The 27500-nt window shown below is 43.3% G+C and overlaps 1 protein-coding gene across 3 annotated transcripts in view; it reads left to right on the forward strand.

Annotated features, from left to right (window-relative positions):
• Positions 1 to 27500, forward strand: part of LOC109880797 (ryanodine receptor 3) — a 284327-nt gene that overhangs the window by 23306 nt on the left and 233521 nt on the right. For all 3 annotated transcript variants that reach the window (XM_031800945.1, XM_031800946.1, XM_031800947.1), the window contains exon 2: positions 10916 to 11035. In XM_031800945.1, coding sequence (XP_031656805.1) covers positions 10916 to 11035 — 120 coding nt within the window. The remainder of the gene's footprint in view (positions 1 to 10915; positions 11036 to 27500) is intronic.

Raw genomic sequence — 27500 nt, forward strand, 5'->3', positions numbered from 1 at the left:
CTCTCTCTCTCCCCCTGCTTTTTAGTCTCTCGCTTTATCTCTCTCTCTCTCCTATCCCTCCTACTCTCCTTTCTCTCTCTCTCTCCACGCTCTCTCTCCTTCCCATCAGCTCTCTCTCGCTCTTCCTTCCCTCTCCTATCCCTCTCTCTCTCCTTCCCTCTTTCTCTCTCTCTCTTTCTACTCTCTTCTCTCTCCCTCTCTCTCTCTCTCTCTTCCTCTCCTCCTTTCCCTCTCTCCTCTCTACGTTCTTCCCTCTCTTCTCATTCCTTCCATCTCTCTACTCTCTCTCTCTCTCTCTCTCTCTTTCCTCTCTCTCTCTACCTTCTCTCTCTCTCCTCTCACCTCTCTCTCTCTCTCCTTCTCTATCTCTCTCTGCTCTCTCTCCCTTCCCTCTCTCTCCTTCCTTCCTTCCTTCCTTCCCTCTCTCTCCTTCCCTCTCTCTCCTTCCCTCTCTCTCCTTTCCCTCTCCTCTCTCTTCTCTCCTCTCTCCTTTCCACTCTACTCTCCTTTCCCCTCTTCTCTTCCCTCTCTATCTCTTGCTCTCCTCTTTTCCCCCCTCTCTCTCTCTCTTCTCTCTCTCTCTCGCTCTCTGTCTCTCTCTCTCAACAGTAAATATTTCACTCACAAAAGTTTCAAAATAATAAAGTAATTACAAATGTCATATTATTTGCAACAAGTTAAAGTAACAGGTAACAGGTCACAAATCTTGCTGCTGAGATTGCACACTATGGTATTTCACCCAATAGATATGAGAGTTTATCAAAATTGGGTTTGTTTTCGAATTCTTTGTGGATCTGTGTAATTCGAGGGAAACATGTATCTTTAATCTGAGGGAAATATGTGTGGGGAGTAGTGGGGAGTAGACCTACGACTTCACTCTCTAGTTGAGTGGCAGTAATAGCATAATGTCAAATGCATCTTTAATAACAAGACAGTCTCAAAGTGCTATTCCTGGAGGTGAGGCCTATTTTTACTCACCAGTGTGTCTTTGAGAGGCAGGTACTGTCCTCTGTGAAGTACTATTCTGTGGTTAAGTCCATAATGGCACAATATAAACTATATAGTGCACTACTTTAGTCCAGAGCCCTATGGGTAGTGGTCAAAAGTAGTGCACTTAATAGGAACACGGGTGTCATTTGGGACACAGCCTGTGTGTCTTTGAGAGGTAGGTACTGTACTCAGCTGTGGAGAACTATACTACTCGTAGGTTGCATCTTCGTCACTCGGTCGCGTCATGCCATTGCTATGAACGTACTCAAAAGTCGTGATAAACCCTGTAATTCTGAACGGGGGCTAATTATGTTTTTATTCTAAATTACACAATAGTGGCTTGGAAATAAGATGAACAATGCTAAAGTAGGCAAATATTTTGTAGGTAACAACTTTGCTATCATGTCGTCAAATTTACTTGAGACAGATGGCAATGGTGTCATTAGCTAGCAAAAACAGCTAGCAATGCTAACGTTAGCTAGCTAAAATCCATTGGTCTCTCCTCAATCTTAGCTAGTCAGCTAATGTTATTCTGCATTTAAGGTCAATCTGGCAACATCAAAATGATGACAAAAGCATTTCCTACTAATTATTTGTCTCTTTTAGCAATGTCATTGTATTTCCAAGCCACTGTAATGAACCTTTACTTAATGCAACCCACGGATACTGTGCTTAACCCTACACCTCCACAACATGAACGGACTGTTTGACCGAGTAGTTGGCAAGACAATCCGTGAGCAGTGAACATCGTTGTGTTAGCAGTGTAGCACTCACTCGGGACTGCAAATTACAAGTAACATTATTGGTGTGTTTATATAGTGCTTAAGATCAAAAATATGTCAACAGTGAAACAGCGTTAAAATGACAGCCATGAACATTTCAGAAGCTTTATTATTTTACCATAGCAACCATTTATACTTTTCTGGAGCCAAGAGAATCCCAATACCATGGGAACCTGCAGAGACTCAACCACGCTGTGGTTCCCTGACACTCGTAGGTTGATGGGGTGGTATGGTGGATGACCCGGCCTATATGGTGGATGACCCGGCCTATAGAACGCCAGTGGTGGCAAGGAGAGGGTGGCAAGGAGAGGAGGGCAAGTAAGGGGAGAAGAACAATTATCTTTAAAACCCACCAGAGTACTCACTCCAACCAATGAGCTAGGTCTCTTGAAGGGACAGGTCGACACAAAATGACTGGCAGTACTGCAATACAGACAACTGTGGGTGTCAACTCTGTCTTCGCATTCGGAGACAGCCTAGCCCTGCCGAGCTGCATCAGCTTGGGAAGAGGTGAATCGGCAGTTTCCGGAGGCTCCTGAAGGGACTCGGGTAAGCTCAGATCCTTTCGGGGACATAGACGCCAGGAATTTCCGAAGTTCATCAGATGCAAGGTGGGGTCCCTGAGCGAGCGATTGGGACCGAAATCAGACCTCTTCTCCCTCCTACATTCCTGTAGCCGACCATCGATCCAGATCGTTAAAGCGATGAGAGAGTTGAGATCCGTCGGCTGCCAGCTCGTCCTTTACTTCTTCCGATATTCCGTGCAGGAACATGTCAAACAGCGCTTCCGGGTTCCAGGCACCCTCCGCTGCCAGCATGCGGAAATACACCTCACAGAATGCTACACTGAGGGAGTCCTGCCAAAGCTGGAGTAACTTCCAGGCAGCCTCTCTCCTGGACACCGGAGCCTCAAAAAAAAAAAGTCACCTCTGCCATGAAACCCTCCAGACTGAAGCATATGAGAGACTGTTGTTCCCAAACGGTCGTAGCCCAGGCGAGATGAGGTAGCTAGTTAGTGTAAGTTCAAAGTTCTAAGTTGATTGGCCTAATAAATAGATAGGAACTTATTGTCAAGCTCTCCCTAAAAACATCCAAGTCTAGGTGGTAACCTTTCCATTTCCAAATATTCCTTTCCTCCATTTTGTGCCTACTGAAAGCCTTCCACCAATGATAAATTCCTTCTATAAGTTGTTTAACTTTAAGTTCTCTCTCTCTCTCTCTCTCTCTCTCTCTCTCTCTCTCCCTCTCTCTCTCCCTCTATCCCTCTATCCCTCTATCCCTCTATCCCTCTATCCCTCTATCCCTCTCTCTCGTTCTCTCGCTATTTTTCTTCCTTTTTTCTTTCTTTCTTTCCTTCTTTCTTCCTTTTTTCTTTCTCTCTCTCTCTCTGAAATCTTCATTTATTTTCACACTTCATACATTAGTAAGTAATGACCACATTCAGAGTCTTTCTCCAGGGCGTGTCCAGGTTGGGCCCAATGCCCACTTTTTTTTTACCCCATGTTCTTTTCAGATTAGTCATGTTATTTTTCAGATGAATGCAACATTTGACTACACAATGTTGTTGAGGTTGTCATTGCTGCAACAATGTTATCTTTCTGTTGATCCTGGTGTTCTTGTCTTAGCTAGAAACATCGAACTCCATCAGCACTTATCGCCTTGTCTGACATTTATGAGAAATATGACTCCCAACCCCCTCTGTCTATTAGTAGGTCTACTCTACACCCTGGCTGGTTGGAACAAGGATTTAAACTCCACCTCATTCCTTCCATTCAGCATCTAGTAGTCTACTTCCCTGTGTCTTCTCTGCCCTCCAACTGATCATGTACACAGCATGCGTGTCACAAAGTACTGGGTTTCAGTATATTCACCTTTTCTCAAGTTCAGGTTGGTGGCAGCAGAAGGGGAGTGGTGACAGTTAGTTTGGCTCACCGGGAGCATCAGGGATCTCAGATTACTGCCCTGTGGATTCATCAGGCCACACAAACACCTGCTGCTGTCTTTTAAGACCAGCTGTAGACAGCCTTCTGCTGTATAGAAAAGAAGAGAGGGAGAGAGAGAGAGTGGGAGAGAGAGAGAGATGAGAAAAGAGAAAGGGAGAGAAAGAGAGACAGGGAGAAAGAGAGAGAGAGAGAGAGGGGGGGGGGAAGGGAGAGAAGGTGAGAGAGACAGAGAGAGAGAGAGAGAGAGAGAGACAGAGAGAGAGAGAGAGAGTGAGAAGGAGTGGGAGAGAGAGAGAGAGAGAGAGAGAGAGAGAGAGAGAGAGAGAGAGAGAGAGAGAGAAAGGGACTTGAATGGGCCGTTGAGACAGTTGGTAGAGCATGGCGTTTGCAAAGCCGGGATAGTGGGTTTGATTCCTGGGACCACCCATATGTAAAATGTATGTAAGTCGCTTTGGATAAAAGTGTCTGCTAAATGACATTTATTACTATTATAATAAGACTGGGACTCTGTTGTGACTACTGCCAGGTATAAGTGACATATGGTGTGAAAGGGGTAAGGGGGAGGGGGGCAAGGTCGAGCTGCTGCTCCATCACTCATACAGTAGACCTCCAGAGCCATGTAGATCAGAGGTGTCAAACATACTGGGCCCAATCTGGCCCACGAGGGTATCCAATCTGGCTCGCGGGTATCCAATCTGGCCCACGAGGGTATCCAATCTGGCTCGCGGGTAGTTTGGAGTAAAAAAATATATATAGAGAGATATTTTACCGTGAGGCAATATAACAAATGTTAGTGCGGCCCACCGGACCTTGTTGAAACCTGAATGCTAAATTAGTTTGACAGTCCTGCTATAGATAGACTGTGATACCGCTCTTTAGCTGTCTAGCAGATAGTTGCAGCAGATCTGGGTGCAAATACCATTTGAAATAATTTCAAATGCATTTTCTGGGCTTGATTGATCTTGCCTGGTGCAATGGAGCAAATAGAAAAGCTGCAAAAGTGCAAACCCCACCCTTCTGGCACTCCCAGGCAGACTAAAGCAAACGCTCAACGTATCTGAAAGATTTTGTAACCTGGTCTACAGCCTTCTTTCACTGTGCTGTCCATGCCAAGTTTTGATTCCAACGGTTCATTACTGTAGAAACTGTCGTCTTGGTCATCACGCAGTTACAAGATAATCACACTACTAAATCACTACTAAAGTAGGAGTCAACAGTTGAGTCATACTTTTATGAAAGTATAGCCTGAAGCGCTCGTATTGGTGAATTCAACTTCATTTGCGCTTCTTTCGTGTGTCCGTTCACAGCGCGCAGCGGAGGGAAAGTGTACAGACACATGCCACAGTCCTAGCTAGGCTACTAAAATGTTGCAGTCTGGGATCGGTTTTTAAAGCTTGACAATGATTAACTAAAAGCCTAGGCTGCCTACTTAAATACAATACATTTTGTGTGCACCATACAGCATTGTTGCATTCAATCGCACCGGTTCCATGCAGCGCAAAAACCTATTTGAAGTTTTAAATGTCACAACAACCTATAGCTACGTTTTTGTTATCTGGAGTTATTAAATCGTTTTTGAATATTATTTACATCTGCAAGCGTAAAGGCTGGACGAATGTAATTGATCTCTTCTTTACCTGATCTCTTCTGTTTTAATTTGTTAAAATACTATATACAGCATCCTATGTACGTACATTTACATTATAGAGGGACATGTTTTTTTCTAATTAAACAGTGGGCCAGTTTTGGCCAGTTGTATGAACCTTTTTGTGTATAAACAAACATAATAGTATACAGTGCCTTCGGGAAGTATTCAGACCCCTTGACTTTCCCCACATGTTGATACATTACAGCCTTGTTCTAAAATGGATCAAATGTTTTTTCCCCCTCATTAATCTGCACACAACACCCCATAATGACATCACAATACCCCATAATGACATCACAATACCCCATAATGACATCACAATACCCCATAATGACATCACAATACCCCATAATGACATCACAATACCCCATAATGACATCACAATACCCCATAATGACATCACAATACCCCATAATGACATCACAATACCCCATAATGACATCACAATACACCATAATGACATCACAATACACCATAATGACATCACAACACCCCATAATGACATCACAATACCCCATAATGACATCACAATACCCCATAATAACATCACAACACCCCAAAATGACATCACAATACCCCATAATGACATCACAATACCCCATAATGACATTACAATACCCCATAATGACATCACAATACCCCATAATGACATCACAATACCCCATAATGACATCACAACACCCCATAATGACATCACAATACCCCATAATGACAAAGCAAAAACAGGTTTTTAGAAATGTTAGCAAATGTATGAGAAATTTAAAACAGAAATACCTTATTTACATAAGTATTCAGACCCTTTGCTATGAGACTCGAAATTGAGCTCAGGTGCATCCTGTTTCCGTTTATCCTCTTTGAAAAGTTTCTTCATCTTGACTGGAGTCCATCTGTGGTAAATTCAATTTATTGGACATGATTTGGAAAGGCACACACCTGTCTATATAAGGTCCCACAGTTGACAATGCATGTCAGAGCAAAATACCAAAATATTTCTGCAGCATTGAAGGTCCTCAAAAACACAGTGGCCTCCATCATTCTTAAATGGAATAAGTTTGGAACCACCAAGACGCTTCCTAGAGCTGGCCGCCCAGCCAAACTGAGCAATCTGGGGAGAAGGGCCTTGGTCAGGGAGGTGACCAAAAACCCGATGGTCACTCTGACAGAGCTCTAGAGTTCCTCTGTGGAGATGGGAGAAACTTCAAGAAGGGCAACCATCTCTGCAGCTATCCACCAATCAGGCCTTTATGGTAGAGTGGCCAGACGGAAGCCACTCCTCATTTAAAGGCACATGACGGAAGCCACTCCTCAGTAAAAGGCACATGACAGCCCCCTTGGAGTTTGCCAAAAGGCACCTATAGGACTCTCAGACCATGAGAAACAAGATTCTCTGTTCTGATGAAACCAAGATTGAACTCTTTGGCCTGAATGCCAAGCGTCACGTCTGGAGGAAACCTGGCACCATCCCTACGGTGAAGCATGGTAGTGGCAGCATCATCATGTTTTTCAGCGTCAGGGACTTGGAGACTAGTCAGGATCGAGGCAAAGATTAACGGAGCAAAGTACAGAGAGATCCTTGATGAAAACCTGTTCAAGAGCTCTCAGGACCTCAGACTGGGGTGAAGGTTCACCTTCCAACAGGACAACAACCCTAAGTACACAGCCTAGACAACACAGGAGTGGCCTCGGGACAAGTCTCTGAATGTCCTTGAGTGGCTCAGCCAGAGCCCGGACTTAAACCTGATCGAACATCTCTGGAGAGACCTGAAAATAGCTGTGCAGCAACGCTCCCCATCCAACCTGACAGAGCTTGACAGGATCTGCAGAGAATATTGGGAGAAACTCCCCAAATACAGGTGTGCCAAGCTTGTAGCATCATACCCAGGAAGACTTGAGGCTGTAATTGCTGCCAAATGTGCTTCAACAAAGTACTGAGTAAAGGGTCTGAATACTTGTGTAAATGTTATATATTTCAGTTTTTTACATTTTTTATGAATTAGCAAACACCTGTAAAAAACTGTTTTTACTTTGTCATTATGGAGTATTGTGTGTAGATTGATGAGGGGAAAAAATGTTGAATCAATTTTAGAATAAGGTTGTAACGTAACAAAATGTGGAGAAAGTCAAGGGGTCTGAAAACTTTTCGAAGGCACTGTATCTGTGGCCCGCAAATGAGTTGTGTTTTTCTTTCTCGATTTGGCCCTTACACTGATTGAGTTTGACACTCCTTTCCTACATAGTGCACAACCTATGGGCCCTGGTCAAAAGTAATGAGCTAGTCATTCAGAAGGAATTGCTGCCAGGGCTGGAGTGCCTTGGCCCGGACTCTGGGCCAGCATCATTGTTTTCTGCCTGTAATCCACTGAGAGGGAGAGAGAGGGCTGTGCTATAGGTTAATTAAGACATCAAACTTGCTTCCGGAGAGTTCTCGGGCCAAGTCTGTCGAGCCCCTGGTGGGCCCCCTCTGGACATTTCACTCGAGGGGAAATCACTCAGACCTCAAGCCTCTGTTATGGAGTGTAACAGTAAAGTATATTACAGCCAATTCTGGATTACTATGAACAATATTCTCATGTTTATATTGTTATGGCTTTTTTTGTGGGGAAAATCATTTAGAATATTATTCCCATGCTGTTGCATGATGTTGTTGGTGTGACACTAAGCATCAGTTCTGGTGAGGAGAGCACAGGGATTCTATTAAATTTACTCATAAGTAATTATGTGGTTGAGAGGGTCAACAGACATAGGCTGTGTTTCAGGTGCTATCCTATATGGGATCAGAGGTGCAGGGTTTAAGGTATAAGCTGGTGTAATTGGTGGGAACTGATACCAGACAGGATTACCTCATCAGGTAGATGAGATGAGAGGCAGTGTGACTCCAAAACAACGCTGCTACACTGGCCTGGGTTGGTAGCTCCAGCTGTGTGAAGAGGGCTGGATCCAATGAATTATTGCCGCTCGAATAGAGCCAGAGAGACAGAACCATAGCAACCCTCGGCTCCGATTAATGTGAGACGTGATCTGGCAGGAGAGACTGTGAGAGAGAGAGAGAGAGCGAGAGAGCGAGAGAGAGAGAGAGAGAGAGAGAGAGAGATGGAGGCCCGTCAGTAAAAATGTAAGAGACACAAATCAATATCTGTGGCCTGTGTGGGAGTTGCCAAGGAAAACAGAAAGAGAGAGATGGAGTGATTGTAGGATCTTCCACTTCCGCAATAAAACCAGGGTCATATTCACTAGGAAAGAAACGGAAGCAAGCTCCCAAAACGGAGAGGGATTACCTGAATTTGTCAATTCAAAAATGCTTGTTCTTGTTTGCCGTTGCAAAATGTTTCGCTACGGTGTCGGTGTGCACTGATGGACATGACCCAGGTCTCCTTGAATCAGTTAGATAATGGAACCGGGTTGAAAACAAGGTTTCAGAACCTAGTTTTCATGGGTAATATATTTATTCTGGCAATAGAAGGGCTCTAACTTTTTTGGGGGGGCTTTTTGATGCTGTTTCTGATGCAACTACCGATGGGTTATCCTTTCCAGTACTTTCTAAACGCTTTCCACTGATATGATTATATATACTGATAAAACGTCTGATTCCATGAATTATTCTGTACTTGTTCTTACGATCCTCTCATTCATAAATCCTGCATGGTTCTGCTCAGCATAATGACCCTCCAGCACTTGATGCGTTTTGCAAGGGTGGAGAAACCAGCTCGGTCTCATAGACTAGACGTAACATAGTAAATGTAAATCCAGGACACTCAAATTAGTATGATATGTTACGTTTGGTATGGTTACATAAGACAGAATGTTACTTAAAACTTCCACAGGATCGGTGGGTCCCCTGCGGTAAGGTTGAGCTAACGTAGGCAAATGCGATTAGCATGAGGTTGTAAGTAACAAGACAATTTCCCAGGATATAGACATATCTGATATTGGCAGAAAGCTTAAATTCTTGTTAATCTAACTGCACTGTCCAATTTAGTGAAATAATACCATGCTATTGTTTGAAGAGTGCACAGTTTTGAACTTGAAAAGTTATTAATTAACCAATTAGGCACATTTGGGCAGTCTTGATACAACATTTTGAACAGAAATGCAATGGTTCATTGGATCAGTATAAAACATTGCGCATACACTGCTGTCATCTAGTGGCCAACATTTAAATTGCACCTGGGCTGGAATAATACATTATGACCTTTCTCTTGCATTTCAAAGATGATGGTACAAAAAATAAATACAAAAGAACGGTTCTTTTTTTCTTTGTATTATCTTTTACCAGATCTAATGTGTTATATTCTCCTACATATATTCTCCTACATTCCTTTGACATTTCCACCAACTTCAAAGTGTTTCCTTTCAAATGGAAACACAGAATATGCTTCAGGTCCTGAACTACAGGCAGTTAGATTTGAGTATGTCATTTTAGGCACCAATTTATTTTTTAAAGGTGTGAATTGTCTCTTACATACTGACCATACCGCTCACATTGCCTGCGCAAGTGTTGCAAAATAAATGTACACATACATGTTATTCAGTCATTGCGCGCGCCAACGAGCATCTGCGTGCCAAGCGCTAAAAAAGTAAGTTCTATTTGTGACGCTGAACGCAGTGCAAGTCCTGCCTCTCCTATCTGCTCATTAATTTATAGAAGCAGATACCCACGTGCCATCTCCTCATTGGTTATACCCACGTGGGTGATTGTAAGATGAACTGAGGTCGGGTCGTGGTAATACACCTATGAAAGTTAGATGCCAATTGCCATATAAAGTCAAAAGAAGAAAAGCCTGGAAGGAGGAGAGATGACTAGAAAGGATTTGGTTGAACGTTTTATGTGTGGATTAATTGTCGGAGTAGAGGACCTTGTGCATTTCAGGTAAAATATCAACTCAACGTTTATATCCCAGAACAGATTTGCTAGCAACAGCAAGCTAGCTAAATAGGACAAATTAGCTAGCTACTGCAAGCTAGCTAAATAGGACAAACTAGCTAGCTACTGCAAGCTAGCTAAATAGGACAAACTAGCTAGCTACTGCAAGCTAGCTAAATTGCCATACATGTTTAATGCTTTTCTACCTGTTCCCAAATTAACATACTTTGTTCAGAGTTTGTTTTGATATTTCAACCTGCTTATCATGATCGCGTTTGGTGTGGGGGGACACAATTCATTTGCGCACGATGGCGGTTTGGGTATGGTGTTAGGTGTTCCACTGAGACGGGTGACCTATTTTAAACCCAATATCAAGTGTCTGGCTTTCTCTCATAGTCTCCTTTTCTGATGACAAAGAGCTGGACTGATAAAAGTATAAAAGCTAGCAGGCATGATGACAGTATAGCAAGTACAGCTGAGCAGAAAACAAACTAAAAGAGAGTACAATTAGCTGTTTTGCTTGTGTTGTTATTCTCTAAAGTGAAGAGAGGCCTTGTTAGAATACAGGTAAGGAAATGCTTCGCCCTCGTTTGCTTGCATTTAGGCAATAGTGTTGTTCAGAATCTTAATACTGTCTCCTCTCCTCTCCCCCTCCCCTTCTCTCCTATCATGTCCTCTTCTCCCCTGAAAGGATGACGAGGTGGTGCTGCAGAGTGTCGCCACCATCCAGAAGGAGAATCGCAAGTTTTGTCTGTCCGTGGAGGGACTCGGAAATCGACTATGCTTCCTAGAACCTACATCTGAGGCTAAGGTGAGTGGAGTGTCTCTCAGTGCTTGGTATGAACTGGTTTTGACGGCATTTAAATACTTTCAAACTCTCTTTGATTATTTCCAGTGTTATTAAGCATTCATACAAAAAGATTGACACCTTAGAGGCAAAATAGTCTCATGTGAATCTCAAAGACATATTTTGAGTCTGACTCCACACCATATTCCTGCTTGGTAAATGGCTATGATAACCCCAAACAGGTACAGACTGCTTTAGAATGTCAATCAGCAACAGACACTATTACATAGAGTTCTAATCTAACGGACCGACCATTTACATTGAGAATAGTTGTTTGTTGGAAATCTGATTCTGATTCTATTCTCTGAAGTGTGTTATGTTAATGGTTCTAGAATCCTGTGACACAGCACCATGACAACAGCAACATTCTCTGAACCCACTGAACTTCTCAAGCTGTCCATCAGGGAATAAGCAGCTAGTTCAGGAGATGGGAATAAGGAAGTTAAAACACATTAGCCTGGTTCCCGATCTGTTTGTGAGGTATAGCCAATGAGTTAGCTATAGAGCACAAACTGATCTTGCACCAGGCTAAAACTACATTACATCATGAACGTCTTATCTTTCTTCAGAAATGAGCATGATAAGAGGTTTTAGGGAATTGGAATATAGATCCACTCATCACAGAACATTGACTTGAAATGGAATAGCTGTTCTAGTCAGTCTTTTTCTATGGTATTCATTACATCTTGCACATACAGTACATACAGCACATACAGCACATACAGTACATACAGCACATACAGCACATACAGCACATACAGCACATACAGCACATACAGCACATACAGTACATACAGCACATACAGCACATACAGCACATACAGCACATACAGCACATACAGCACATACAGTACATACAGCACATACATTGTTACAGCACATACAGTACATACAGCACATACATTGTTACAGCACATACAGCACATACAGTACATACAGCACATACAGCACATACAGCACATACAGCACATACAGTACATACAGCACATACATTGTTACAGCACATACAGTACATACAGCACATACATTGTTACAGCACATACAGTACATACAGCACATACATTGTTACAGCACATACAGCACATACAGTACATACAGCACATACAGCACATACAGCACATACAGCACATACAGCACATACAGCACATACAGCACATACAGTACATACAGCACATACAGTACATACAGGACACAGTACATACAGCACATACAATACACACAGTACATACAGGACACAGTACATACAGCACACAGTACATACAGCACACAGTACATACAGCACACAGTACATACAGCACACATAACATACAGCACACATAACATACAGTACATACATTGTTACAGTACATACAGTACATACAGTACATACAGCACATACAGTACATACAGTACATACAGTACATACAGTACATACAGCACATACAGTACATACAGTACATACAGCACATACAGTACATACAGCACATACAGTACATACAGCACATACAGTACATACAGCACATACAGCACACAGTACATACAGCACACCGCACATACAGCACATACAGCACATACAGCACATACAGTACATACAGCACATACAGTACATACAGCACATACAGTACATACAGCACACAGTACATACAGCACACAGTACATACAGCACACAGTACATACAGCACACAGTACATACAGGACACAGTACATACAGCACACAGTACATACAGCACACAGTACATACAGCACACAGTACATACAGCACACAGTACATACAGCACACAGTACACACAGTACATACAGCACACAGTACATACAGCACACAGTACATGCAGGACACAGTACATACAGCACACAGTACATACAGCACACAGTACATACAGTACATACAGCACATACAATACACACAGTACATACAGCACACAGTACATACAGCACACAGTACATACAGGACACAGTACATACAGCACACAGTACATACAGCACACAGTACATACAGCACATACAGTACATACAGTACATACAGTACATACAGTACATACAGTACATACAGTACATACAGTACACATAACATACAGTGCATACAGTACATACATTGTTACAGCACATACAGCACACAGTACATACAGCACACAGTACATACAGGACACAGTACATACAGTACATACAGCACATACAGCACACAGTACATACAGCACACAGTACATACAGTACATACAGTACATACAGTACATACAGCACATACAGCACACAGTACATACAGCACACCGCACATACAGCACATACAGCACATACAGCACATACAGTACATACAGCACACAGTACATACAGCACATACAGCACATACAGCACATACAGCACATACAGTACATACAGCACACAGTACATACAGCACATACAGCACATACAGCACATACAGCACATACAGTACATACAGCACATACAGCACATACAGTACATACAGTACATACAGCACATACAGCACATACAGTACATACAGTACATACAGTACATACAGTACATACAGCACATACAGCACACAGTACATACAGGACACAGCACATACAGTACATACAGCACATACAGTACATACAGCACATACAGCACACAGTACATACAGCACACCGCACATACAGCACATACAGCACATACAGCACATACAGTACATACAGTACATACAGTACATACAGTACATACAGTACATACAGCACATACAGCACACAGTACATACAGGACACAGCACATACAGTACATACAGCACATACAGTACATACAGCACATACAGCACACAGTACATACAGCACACCGCACATACAGCACATACAGCACATACAGCACATACAGTACATACAGCACACAGTACATACAGCACATACAGCACATACAGCACATACAGTACATACAGGACACAGTACATACAGTACATACAGCACATACAGCACACAGTACATACAGCACACAGTACATACAGTACATACAGTACATACAGTACATACAGCACATACAGCACACAGTACATACAGCACACCGCACATACAGCACATACAGCACATACAGCACATACAGTACATACAGCACACAGTACATACAGCACATACAGCACATACAGCACATACAGCACATACAGTACATACAGCACATACAGTACATACAGCACATACAGTACATACAGTACATACAGTACATACAGTACATACAGGACACAGCACATACAGTACATACAGCACATACAGTACATACAGCACATACAGTACATACAGTACATACAGCACATACAGCACATACAGGACACAGCACATACAGTACATACAGTACATACAGTACATACAGTACATACAGCACATACAGCACATACAGGACACAGCACATACAGTACATACAGCACATACAGGACACAGCACATACAGTACATACAGTACATACAGCACATACAGCACATACAGCACATACAGTACATACAGTACATACAGTACATACAGCACATACAGTACATACAGTACATACAGCACATACAGCACATACAGGACACAGCACATACTTACAAAGTTGGCGTCTAATAACTTCTAATTGTACATGGAAACTTTCCCAATTTGCAATTAACTCACAATGACTCGATCAAGGCACCGGTTTCACTGAAAATTAAGTTCTTAAAAATGCCTGAGATGCATTTTCTCACATTTATTGTGTGTATTCAGAGATATTACTGCAGATGAACTGACTCACAGACAGTGAAAGGCTGCAGTCAGTGATGATATAGAAATACGTGACTCACCACCTGGATTCGGTCTTTATGTAGCAACCTTTCAATTTCTGTTTTTATTAACGTCGGGTAAAAGTTGTAGATTCACTTTTTGAGAAAACCTTTTTTTTCAATGTTTTGGTGTGGCTATTGGAGAGACATTCTACACCCATTCAGCATGTTAATACAAACGCAGTTGAGCAGGTAGATCACACCGGATATGATTACACTGATTACAGTCACTCTATCTATGATTACACTTATTACAGTCCCTCTATCTATGATTACACTTATTACAGTCACTCTATCTATGATTACACTGATTACAGTCCCTCTATCTATGATTACACTTTCATTACAGTCCCTCTCTCTATGATTACACAGATTACAGTCCCTCTCTCTATGATTACACAGATTACAGTCCCTCTATCTATGATTACACTGTGATTACAGTCCCTCTATCTACGATTACACGGATTACAGTCCCTCTATCTACGATTACACCGATTACAGTCCCTCTCTCTATGATTACACTGATTACAGTCCCTCTATCTACGATTACACTGTGATTACAGTCCATCTATCTATGATTACACTGTCGTTACAGTCCCTCTAGCTACAATTACACTGTGATTACAGTCCCTCTCTCTATGATTACACTGTGATTACAGTCCCTCTATCTACGATTACACTGTGATTACAGTCCCTCTATCTACGATTACACTGTGATTACAGTCCCTCTCTCTATGATTACACTGTGATTACAGTCCCTCTATCTACGATTACACTGTGATTACAGTCCCTCTATCTACAATTACACTGTGATTACAGTCCCTCTCTCTATGATTACACTGTGATTACAGTCCCTCTATCTACGATTACACTGTGATTACAGTCCCTCTATCTACGATTACACTGTGATTACAGTCCCTCTATCTACGATTACACTGTGATTACAGTCCCTCTATCTACGATTACACTGTGATTACAGTCCCTCTATCTACGATTACACTGTGATTACAGTCCCTCTATCTACGGTTACACTGTGATTACAGTCCCTCTATCTACGATTACACTGTGATTACAGTCCCTCTATCTACGATTACACTGTGATTACAGTCCCTCTATCTACGATTACACTGTCATTATAGTTATCTTTGAGAACTGTAATCACAGTGTGGCAAGGAATAAGTTAGCCCTAAATATTTTGAAAACTAAAAGCATTAATTGGGACAAATCATTCACTAAACCCTAAACCTCAACTATATCTTCTAATAAATATTGTTTAAAATGAGCAAGTTGAGGTGACTAAACTGCTTGGAGTAACCCTGGATTGTAAACTGTGATGATCAAATCATAATGATGCTAAGATGGTGAGAAGTCTGTCTATAATAAAGCGTTGCTCTGCCTTTTAAACAACACTATCAACAAGGCAGGTCCTACAGGCCCTAGTTTTGTCATACCTGGACTACTGTTCCGTTGTGTGGTCAAGTGCCACAAAGAGGGACTTAGGAAAATTACAGCTGGCCCAGAACAGGGCAGCATGGCTGACCCTTAAAAATACACAGTGAGCTAGCATCAATGATATGCATGTCAATCTCTCATGGTTCAAAGTGGAAGAGACTTCAACACTACTTGTATTTGTGAGAGGAATAGACATGTTGACTGCACCGAGGTGTCTGTCTAAACTACTGGCACACAGCCCGGACACCCATACATACCCCACAAGACATGCCACCAGAGGTCTCTTAGTCCAGAACAGACTATGGGAGGCACACAGTACTACATAGAGCCATGACTACATCCACATCAGGTAACTGACGCTAGCAGTAAAATTAGATTTAAAAATAGGTAGAAATACATCTTGTAGAACAGCGGGGACTGTGAAGAGACACACACAAAGGTACAGACACATGCATATGCACACTCACGCTATCACACACTCTCTACACACACGTACATTGTTATATTGTTGTATGGCGGTATTATACATTTTGTATTGTAGATTTGTAGTGGTGTAATAATGTTATATAATGTTTTATATTTAGTTTTGTAAGTGTGTAATGGAAGTGCTTTAATGTGTTTGGACCCCAGGAAGAGAAGTTGCTGCCTTGGCAACAGCTAATGGGGATTCCTAATAATACAAATACAAATTGCACATCTGTCTGCCCTCCCTGGGTGTCCTATATCACACTGTTCTCCTTTCATCTGTCTGCCCACCCTGGGTGTCCTATATCACACTGTTCTCCTTTCATCTGTCTGCTCTCCCTGGGTGTCCTATATCACACTGTTCTCCCTTCATCTGTCTGCCCTCCCTGGGTGTCCTATATCACACTGTTCTCCTTTCATCTGTCTGCCCTCCCTGGGTGTCCTATATCACACTGTTCTCCTTTCATCTGTCTGCTCTCCCTGGGTGTCCTATATCACACTGTTCTCCCTTCAGATCATGGGAATGGGTTAGATGAAGAGATGTTGCCTGAGCTGTCCACACACAGTCCTATTATTTTGTTATTTTGTTATTTTGAGTTAAAACCTACAGGCGGGTATCTCTCTAGGAACAGGGTTGGAGTTAAAACTTAGAGGGTATCTCTCCAGGAACAGGGTTGGAGTTAAAACCTACAGGAGGGTTTCTCTCCAGGAACAGGGTTGGAGTGAAAACCTACAGGAGGGTATCTCCCCAGGAACAGGGTTGGAGTTAAAACCTACAGGAGGGTTTCTCCCCAGGAACAGGGTTGGAGTTAAAACCTACAGGAGGGTATCTCCCCAGGAACAGGGTTGGAGTGAAAACCTACAGGAGGGTATCTCCCCAGGAACAGGGTTGGAGTTAAAACCTAGAGGGTAGCTCTCCAGGAACAGGGTTGGAGTGAAAACCTACAGGAGGGTTTCTCTCCAGGAACAGGGTTGGAGTGAAAACCTACAGGAGGGTATCTCCCCAGGAACAGGGTTGGAGTTAAAACCTACAGGAGGGTTTCTCCCCAGGAACAGGGTTGGAGTTAAAACCTACAGGAGGGTATCTCCCCAGGAACAGGGTTGGAGTTAAAACCTAGAGGGTAGCTCTCCAGGAACAGGGTTGGAGTGAAAACCTACAGGAGGGTATCTCCCCAGGAACAGGGTTGGAGTGAAAACCTACAGGAGGGTATCTCCCCAGGAACAGGGTTGGAGTTAAAACCTAGAGGGTAGCTCTCCAGGAACAGGGTTGGAGTGAAAACCTACAGGAGGGTGTCTCCCCAGGAACAGGGTTGGAGTGAAAACCTACAGGAGGGTGTCTCCCCAGGAACAGGGTTAGAGTGAAAACCTACAGGAGGGTGTCTCCCCAGGAACAGGGTTGGAGTGAAAACCTACAGGAGGGTATCTCTCCAGGAACAGGGTTAGAGTGAAAACCTACAGGAGGGTTTCTCTCTAGGAACAGGGTTGGAGTGAAAACCTACAGGAGGGTATCTCCCCAGGAACAGGGTTGGAGTGAAAACCTACAGGAGGGTATCTCTCCAGGAACAGGGTTGGAGTGAAAACCTACAGGAAGGTTTCTCTCTAGGAACAGGGTTGGAGTGAAAACCTACAGGAGGGTTTCTCTCTAGGAACAGGGTTGGAGTGAAAACCTACAGGAGGGTTTCTCTCTAGGAACAGGGTTGGAGTGAAAACCTACAGGAGGGTGTCTCCCCAGGAACAGGGTTGGAGTGAAAACCTACAGGAGGGTGTCTCCCCAGGAACAGGGTTGGAGTGAAAACCTACAGGAGGGTGTCTCCCCAGGAACAGGGTTGGAGTGAAAACCTACAGGAGGGTATCTCTCCAGGAACAGGGTTAGAGTGAAAACCTACAGGAGGGTTTCTCCCCAGGAACAGGGTTGGAGTGAAAACCTACAGGAGGGTTTCTCTCTAGGAACAGGGTTGGAGTGAAAACCTACAGGAGGGTCTCTCCCCAGGAACAGGGTTGGAGTGAAAACCTACAGGAGGGTATCTCTCCAGGAACAGGGTTGGAGTGAAAACCTACAGGAGGGTATCTCTCCAGGAACAGGGTTGGAGTGAAAACCTACAGGAGGGTTTCTCTCTAGGAACAGGGTTGGAGTGAAAACCTACAGGAGGATTTCTCTCTAGGAACAGGGTTGGAGTGAAAACCTACAGGAGGGTGTCTCCCCAGGAACAGGGTTGGAGTGAAAACCTACAGGAGGGTGTCTCCCCAGGAACAGGGTTGGAGTGAAAACCTACAGGAGGGTGTCTCCCCAGGAACAGGGTTGGAGTGAAAACCTACAGGAGGGTATCTCCCCAGGAACAGGGTTGGAGTGAAAACCTACAGGAGGGTATCTCCCCAGGAACAGGGTTGGAGTGAAAACCTACAGGAGGGTTTCTCCCCAGGAACAGGGTTGGAGTGAAAACCTACAGGAGGGTTTCTCTCTAGGAACAGGGTTGGAGTGAAAACCTACAGGAGGGTTTCTCCCCAGGAACAGGGTTGGAGTGAAAACCTACAGGAGGGTTTCTCCCCAGGAACAGGGTTGGAGTGAAAACCTACAGGAGGGTTTCTCTCTAGGAACTGGGTTGGAGTGAAAACCTACAGGAGGGTATCTCCCCAGGAACAGGGTTGGAGTGAAAACCTACAGGAGGGTTTCTCCCCAGGAACAGGGTTGGAGTGAAAACCTACAGGAGGGTTTCTCCCCAGGAACAGGGTTGGAGTGAAAACCTACAGGAGGGTGTCTCCCCAGGAACAGGGTTGGAGTGAAAACCTACAGGAGGGTATCTCCCCAGGAACAGGGTTGGAGTGAAAACCTACAGGAGGGTTTCTCTCTAGGAACAGGGTTGGAGTGAAAACCTACAGGAGGGTGTCTCCCCAGGAACAGGGTTGGAGTGAAAACCTACAGGAGGGTGTCTCCCCAGGAACAGGGTTGGAGTGAAAACCTACAGGAGGGTCTCTCCCCAGGAACAGGGTTGGAGTGAAAACCTACAGGAGGGTATCTCTCGAGGAACAGGGTTGGAGTTAAAACCTACAGGAGGGTTTCTCCCCAGGAACAGGGTTGGAGTGAAAACCTACAGGAGGGTTTCTCTCTAGGAACAGGGTTGGAGTGAAAACCTACAGGAGGGTTTCTCCCCAGGAACAGGGTTGGAGTGAAAACCTACAGGAGGGTTTCTCTCTAGGAACAGGGTTGGAGTGAAAACCTACAGGAGGGTTTCTCCCCAGGAACAGGGTTGGAGTGAAAACCTACAGGAGGGTATCTCCCCAGGAACAGGGTTGGAGTGAAAACCTACAGGAGGGTTTCTCCCCAGGAACAGGGTTGGAGTGAAAACCTACAGGAGGGTTTCTCCCCAGGAACAGGGTTGGAGTGAAAACCTACAGGAGGGTATCTCCCCAGGAACAGGGTTGGAGTGAAAACCTACAGGAGGGTATCTCCCCAGGAACAGGGTTGGAGTGAAAACCTACAGGAGGGTTTCTCTCTAGGAACAGGGTTGGAGTGAAAACCTACAGGAGGGTTTCTCTCTAGGAACAGGGTTGGAGTGAAAACCTACAGGAGGGTTTCTCCCCAGGAACAGGGTTGGAGTGAAAACCTACAGGAGGGTATCTCCCCAGGAACAGGGTTGGAGTGAAAACCTACAGGAGGGTTTCTCCCCAGGAACAGGGTTGGAGTGAAACCATACAGGAGGGTATCTCCCCAGGAACAGAGTTGGAGTGAAAACCTACAGGAGGGTATCTCCCCAGGAACAGGGTTGGAGTGAAAACCTACAGGAGGGTATCTCCCCAGGAACAGGGTTGGAGTGAAAACCTACAGGAGGGTTTCTCCCCAGGAACAGGGTTGGAGTGAAAACCTACAGGAGGGTATCTCCCCAGGAACAGGGTTGGAGTGAAAACCTACAGGAGGGTATCTCCCCAGGAACAGGGTTGGAGTGAAAACCTACAGGAGGGTATCTCCTCAGGAACAGGGTTGGAATGAAAACCTACAGGAGGGTGTCTCCCCAGGAACAGGGTTGGAGTGAAAACCTACAGGAGGGTGTCTCCCCAGGAACAGGGTTGGAGTGAAAACCTACAGGAGGGTGTCTCCCCAGGAACAGGGTTGGAGTGAAAACCTACAGGAGGGTATCTCCCCAGGAACAGGGTTGGAGTTAAAACCTACAGGAGGGTTTCTCCCCAGGAACAGGGTTGGAGTTAAAACCTACAGGAGGGTATCTCCCCAGGAACAGGGTTGGAGTTAAAACCTACAGGAGGGTATCTCCCCAGGAACAGGGTTGGAGTTAAAACCTACAGAAGGGTATCTCCCCAGGAACAGGGTTGGAGTTAAAACCTACAGGAGGGTGTCTCCCCAGGAACAGGGTTGGAGTTAAAACCTACAGGAGGGTATCTCCCCAGGAACAGGGTTGGAGTTAAAACCTACAGGAGGGTATCTCCCCAGGAACAGGGTTGGAGTGAAAACCTACAGGAGGGTATCTCCCCAGGAACAGGGTTGGAGTTAAAACCTACAGGAGTGTATCTCCCCAGGAACAGGGTAACACTGCATTATAACAATAATAAAAGAAGATGGCCTTATTCACACCTACGATCATTTTACCTTTCCCAAATTCTAACCCTGACCATCAAGGTGTGGAAACACAGAGCTGACCTTGGATCAGTAGTTAAAGGTCCTCTGTTAGAACAGGAATATGTAGTATTTCATTTGAAATGGGATGTAGTAACACGACACAGTATACAGCATATCGAGAAGGACCGGGTCGGGTTGTACAATGTTACCCTTTAGTGTTGCTTAAACTACAGTAAGCAGACCACAGTTCTCAATTTATGAGACTTTATGGTATTATAATAGTGTGACCACCATGGCCGAGCTCAGCTCCCTGGACAGAGACCAACGGTACCCTGAGCCACACTTTGAGCCAGTAGGATAATTGGTACTTTAATTTGAATTATTCATGAAATAAAATAGAGGAGAAATCCAGTTGAAAGTATTCCAGCTACCGTTGGATAAGGTCACATGACGTTAGGAGAAATTCAGTATAGTGTGTTCCAGGTACCGTTGGATAAGGTCACATGACATTAGGAGAAATTCAATATAATGTGTTCCAGCTACCGTTGGATAAGGTCACATGACATTTCACACACACTCTGACAGACATATTATTTTTGTTGTATGGTTTCTATATGCTTGTATTTTAAATGTGTGTGACTGTCCTTGTCTATCAGTGTATCAGTGTTTAGTGTGACTGTCCTTGTCTATCAGTGTATCAGTGTTTAGTGTGACTGTCCTTATCTATCAGTGTATCAGTGTTTAGTGTGACTGTCCTTGTCTATCAGTGTATCAGTGTTTAGTGTGACTGTCCTTGTCTATCAGTGTATCAGTGTTTAGTGTGACTGTCCTTATCTATCAGTGTATCAGTGTTTAGTGTGACTGTCCTTGTCTATCAGTGTATCAGTGTTTAGTGTGACTGTCCTTGTCTATCAGTGTTTAGTGTGACTGTCCTTGTCTATCAGTGTATCAGTGTTTAGTGTGACTGTCCTTGTCTATCAGTGTATCAGTGTTTAGTGTGACTGTCCTTGTCTATCAGTGTATCAGTGTTTAGTGTGACTGTCCTTGTCTATCAGTGTATCAGTGTATCAGTGTTTAGTGTGACTGTCCTTGTCTATCAGTGTATCAGTGTTTAGTGTGACTGTCCTTGTCTATCAGTGTATCAGTGTTTGTGTGACTGTCCTTGTCTATCAGTGTATCAGTGTTTAGTGTGACTGTCCTTGTCTATCAGTGTATCAGTGTTTAGTGTGACTGTCCTTGTCTATCAGTGTATCAGTGTTTAGTGTGACTGTCCTTATCTATCAGTGTATCAGTGTTTAGTGTGACTGTCCTTGTCTATCAGTGTATCAGTGTTTAGTGTGACTGTCCTTGTCTATCAGTGTATCAGTGTTTAGTGTGACTGTCCTTGTCTATCAGTGTATCAGTGTTTAGTGTGACTGTCCTTGTCTATCAGTGTATCAGTGTTTAGTGTGACTGTCCTTGTCTATCAGTGTATCAGTGTTTAGTGTGACTGTCCTTGTCTATCAGTGTATCAGTGTTTTGTGTGACTGTCCTTGTCTATCAGTGTATCAGTGTTTAGTGTGACTGTCCTTGTCTATCAGTGTATCAGTGTTTAGTGTGACTGTCCTTGTCTATCAGTGTATCAGTGTTTAGTGTGACTGTCCTTGTCTATCAGTGTATCAGTGTTTAGTGTGACTGTCCTTGTCTATCAGTGTATCAGTGTTTAGTGTGACTGTCCTTGTCTATCAGTGTATCAGTGTTTAGTGTGACTGTCCTTGTCTATCAGTGTATCAGTGTTTTGTGTGGACTGTCCTTGTCTATCAGTGTATCAGTGTTTAATGTGACTGTCCTTGTCTATCAGTCTATCAGTGTTTAGTGTGACTGTCCTTGTCTATCAGTGTATCAGTGTTTAGTGTGACTGTCCTTGTCTATCAGTGTATCAGTGTTTAGTGTGACTGTCCTTGTCTATCAGTGTATCAGTGTTTAGTGTGACTGTCCTTGTCTATCAGTGTATCAGTGTTTTGTGTGACTGTCCTTGTCTATCAGTGTATCAGTGTTTAGTGTGTGTCCTTGTCTATCAGTGTATCAGTGTTTTGTGTGACTGTCCTTGTCTATCAGTGTATCAGTGTTTAGTGTGACTGTCCTTGTCTATCAGTGTATCAGTGTTTAGTGTGACTGTCCTTGTCTATCAGTGTATCAGTGTTTAGTGTGACTGTCCTTGTCTATCAGTGTATCAGTGTTTAGTGTGACGGTCCTTGTCTATCAGTGTATCAGTGTTTAGTGTGACTGTCCTTGTCTATCAGTGTATCAGTGTTTAGTGTGACTGTCCTTGTCTATCAGTGTATCAGTGTTTAGTGTGACTGTCCTTGTCTATCAGTGTATCAGTGTTTAGTGTGACTGTCCTTGTCTATCAGTGTATCAGTGTTTAGTGTGACTGTCCTTGTCTATCAGTGTATCAGTGTTTAGTGTGACTGTCCTTGTCTATCAGTGTATCAGTGTTTAGTGTGACTGTCCTTGTCTATCAGTGTATCAGTGTTTAGTGTGACTGTCCTTGTCTATCAGTGTATCAGTGTTTAGTGTGACTGTCCTTGTCTATCAGTGTATCAGTGTTTAGTGTGACTGTCCTTGTCTATCAGTGTATCAGTGTTTAGTGTGACTGTCCTTATCTATCAGTGTATCAGTGTTTAGTGTGACTGTCCTTGTCTATCAGTGTATCAGTGTTTAGTGTGACTGTCCTTGTCTATCAGTGTTTAGTGTGACTGTCCTTGTCTATCAGTGTATCAGTGTTTAGTGTGACTGTCCTTGTCTATCAGTGTATCAGTGTTTAGTGTGACTGTCCTTGTCTATCAGTGTATCAGTGTTTAGTGTGACTGTCCTTGTCTATCAGTGTATCAGTGTTTAGTGTGACTGTCCTTGTCTATCAGTGTATCAGTGTTTAGTGTGACTGTCCTTGTCTATCAGTGTATCAGTGTTTTGTGTGACTGTCCTTGTCTATCAGTGTATCAGTGTTTAGTGTGACTGTCCTTGTCTATCAGTGTATCAGTGTTTAGTGTGACTGTCCTTGTCTATCAGTGTATCAGTGTTTAGTGTGACTGTCCTTGTCTATCAGTGTATCAGTGTTTAGTGTGACTGTCCTTGTCTATCAGTGTATCAGTGTTTAGTGTGACTGTCCTTGTCTATCAGTGTATCAGTGTTTAGTGTGACTGTCCTTGTCTATCAGTGTATCAGTGTTTTGTGTGACTGTCCTTGTCTATCAGTGTATCAGTGTTTAGTGTGACTGTCCTTGTCTATCAGTGTATCAGTGTTTAGTGTGACTGTCCTTAGTTACTGCCTTGTCTATCAGTGTATCAGTGTTTAGTGTGACTGTCCTTGTCTATCAGTGTATCAGTGTTTAGTGTGACTGTCCTTGTCTATCAGTGTATCAGTGTTTAGTGTGACTGTCCTTGTCTATCAGTGTATCAGTGTTTTGTGTGACTGTCCTTGTCTATCAGTGTATCAGTGTTTAATGTGACTGTCCTTGTCTATCAGTCTATCAGTGTTTAGTGTGACTGTCCTTGTCTATCAGTGTATCAGTGTTTAGTGTGACTGTCCTTGTCTATCAGTGTATCAGTGTTTAGTGTGACTGTCCTTGTCTATCAGTGTATCAGTGTTTAGTGTGACTGTCCTTGTCTATCAGTGTATCAGTGTTTTGTGTGACTGTCCTTGTCTATCAGTGTATCAGTGTTTAGTGTGTGTCCTTGTCTATCAGTGTATCAGTGTTTTGTGTGACTGTCCTGTCTATCAGTGTATCAGTGTTTAGTGTGACTGTCCTTGTCTATCAGTGTATCAGTGTTTAGTGTGACTGTCCTTGTCTATCAGTGTATCAGTGTTTAGTGTGACTGTCCTTGTCTATCAGTGTATCAGTGTTTAGTGTGACGGTCCTTGTCTATCAGTGTATCAGTGTTTAGTGTGACTGTCCTTGTCTATCAGTGTATCAGTGTTTAGTGTGACTGTCCTTGTCTATCAGTGTATCAGTGTTTAGTGTGACTGTCCTTGTCTATCAGTGTATCAGTGTTTAGTGTGACTGTCCTTGTCTATCAGTGTATCAGTGTTTAGTGTGACTGTCCTTGTCTATCAGTGTATCAGTGTTTAGTGTGACTGTCCTTGTCTATCAGTGTATCAGTGTTTAGTGTGACTGTCCTTGTCTATCAGTGTATCAGTGTTTAGTGTGACTGTCCTTGTCTATCAGTGTATCAGTGTTTAGTGTGACTGTCCTTGTCTATCAGTGTATCAGTGTTTAGTGTGACTGTCCTTGTCTATCAGTGTATCAGTGTTTAGTGTGACTGTCCTTATCTATCAGTGTATCAGTGTTTAGTGTGACTGTCCTTGTCTATCAGTGTATCAGTGTTTAGTGTGACTGTCCTTGTCTATCAGTGTTTAGTGTGACTGTCCTTGTCTATCAGTGTATCAGTGTTTAGTGTGACTGTCCTTGTCTATCAGTGTATCAGTGTTTAGTGTGACTGTCCTTGTCTATCAGTGTATCAGTGTTTAGTGTGACTGTCCTTGTCTATCAGTGTATCAGTGTTTAGTGTGACTGTCCTTGTCTATCAGTGTATCAGTGTTTAGTGTGACTGTCCTTGTCTATCAGTGTATCAGTGTTTTGTGTGACTGTCCTTGTCTATCAGTGTATCAGTGTTTAGTGTGACTGTCCTTGTCTATCAGTGTATCAGTGTTTAGTGTGACTGTCCTTGTCTATCAGTGTATCAGTGTTTAGTGTGACTGTCCTTATCTATCAGTGTATCAGTGTTTAGTGTGACTGTCCTTGTCTATCAGTGTATCAGTGTTTAGTGTGACTGTCCTTGTCTATCAGTGTATCAGTGTTTAGTGTGACTGTCCTTGTCTATCAGTGTATCAGTGTTTAGTGTGACTGTCCTTGTCTATCAGTGTATCAGTGTTTAGTGTGACTGTCCTTGTCTATCAGTGTATCAGTGTTTAGTGTGACTGTCCTTGTCTATCAGTGTATCAGTGTTTTGTGTGACTGTCCTTGTCTATCAGTGTATCAGTGTTTAGTGTGACTGTCCTTGTCTATCAGTGTATCAGTGTTTAGTGTGACTGTCCTTGTCTATCAGTGTATCAGTGTTTAGTGTGACTGTCCTTGTCTATCAGTGTATCAGTGTTTAGTGTGACTGTCCTTGTCTATCAGTGTATCAGTGTTTAGTGTGACTGTCCTTGTCTATCAGTGTATCAGTGTTTAGTGTGACTGTCCTTGTCTATCAGTGTATCAGTGTTTTGTGTGACTGTCCTTGTCTATCAGTGTATCAGTGTTTAATGTGACTGTCCTTGTCTATCAGTCTATCAGTGTTTAGTGTGACTGTCCTTGTCTATCAGTGTATCAGTGTTTAGTGTGACTGTCCTTGTCTATCAGTGTATCAGTGTTTAGTGTGACTGTCCTTGTCTATCAGTGTATCAGTGTTTAGTGTGACTGTCCTTGTCTATCAGTGTATCAGTGTTTTGTGTGACTGTCCTTGTCTATCAGTGTATCAGTGTTTAGTGTGTGTCCTTGTCTATCAGTGTATCAGTGTTTTGTGTGACTGTCCTTGTCTATCAGTGTATCAGTGTTTAGTGTGACTGTCCTTGTCTATCAGTGTATCAGTGTTTAGTGTGACTGTCCTTGTCTATCAGTGTATCAGTGTTTAGTGTGACTGTCCTTGTCTATCAGTGTATCAGTGTTTAGTGTGACGGTCCTTGTCTATCAGTGTATCAGTGTTTAGTGTGACTGTCCTTGTCTATCAGTGTATCAGTGTTTAGTGTGACTGTCCTTGTCTATCAGTGTATCAGTGTTTAGTGTGACTGTCCTTGTCTATCAGTGTATCAGTGTTTAGTGTGACTGTCCTTGTCTATCAGTGTATCAGTGTTTAGTGTGACTGTCCTTGTCTATCAGTGTATCAGTGTTTAGTGTGACTGTCCTTGTCTATCAGTGTATCAGTGTTTAGTGTGACTGTCCTTGTCTATCAGTGTATCAGTGTTTAGTGTGACTGTCCTTGTCTATCAGTGTATCAGTGTTTAGTGTGACGGTCCTTGTCTATCAGTGTATCAGTGTTTAGTGTGACTGTCCTTGTCTATCAGTGTATCAGTGTTTAGTGTGACTGTCCTTGTCTATCAGTGTATCAGTGTTTAGTGTGACTGTCCTTGTCTATCAGTGTATCAGTGTTTAGTGTGACTGTCCTTGTCTATCAGTGTATCAGTGTTTAGTGTGACTG

Source organism: Oncorhynchus kisutch, linkage group LG21, assembly GCF_002021735.2.
Source record: "Oncorhynchus kisutch isolate 150728-3 linkage group LG21, Okis_V2, whole genome shotgun sequence".
Lineage (NCBI taxonomy): Eukaryota > Metazoa > Chordata > Actinopteri > Salmoniformes > Salmonidae > Oncorhynchus > Oncorhynchus kisutch.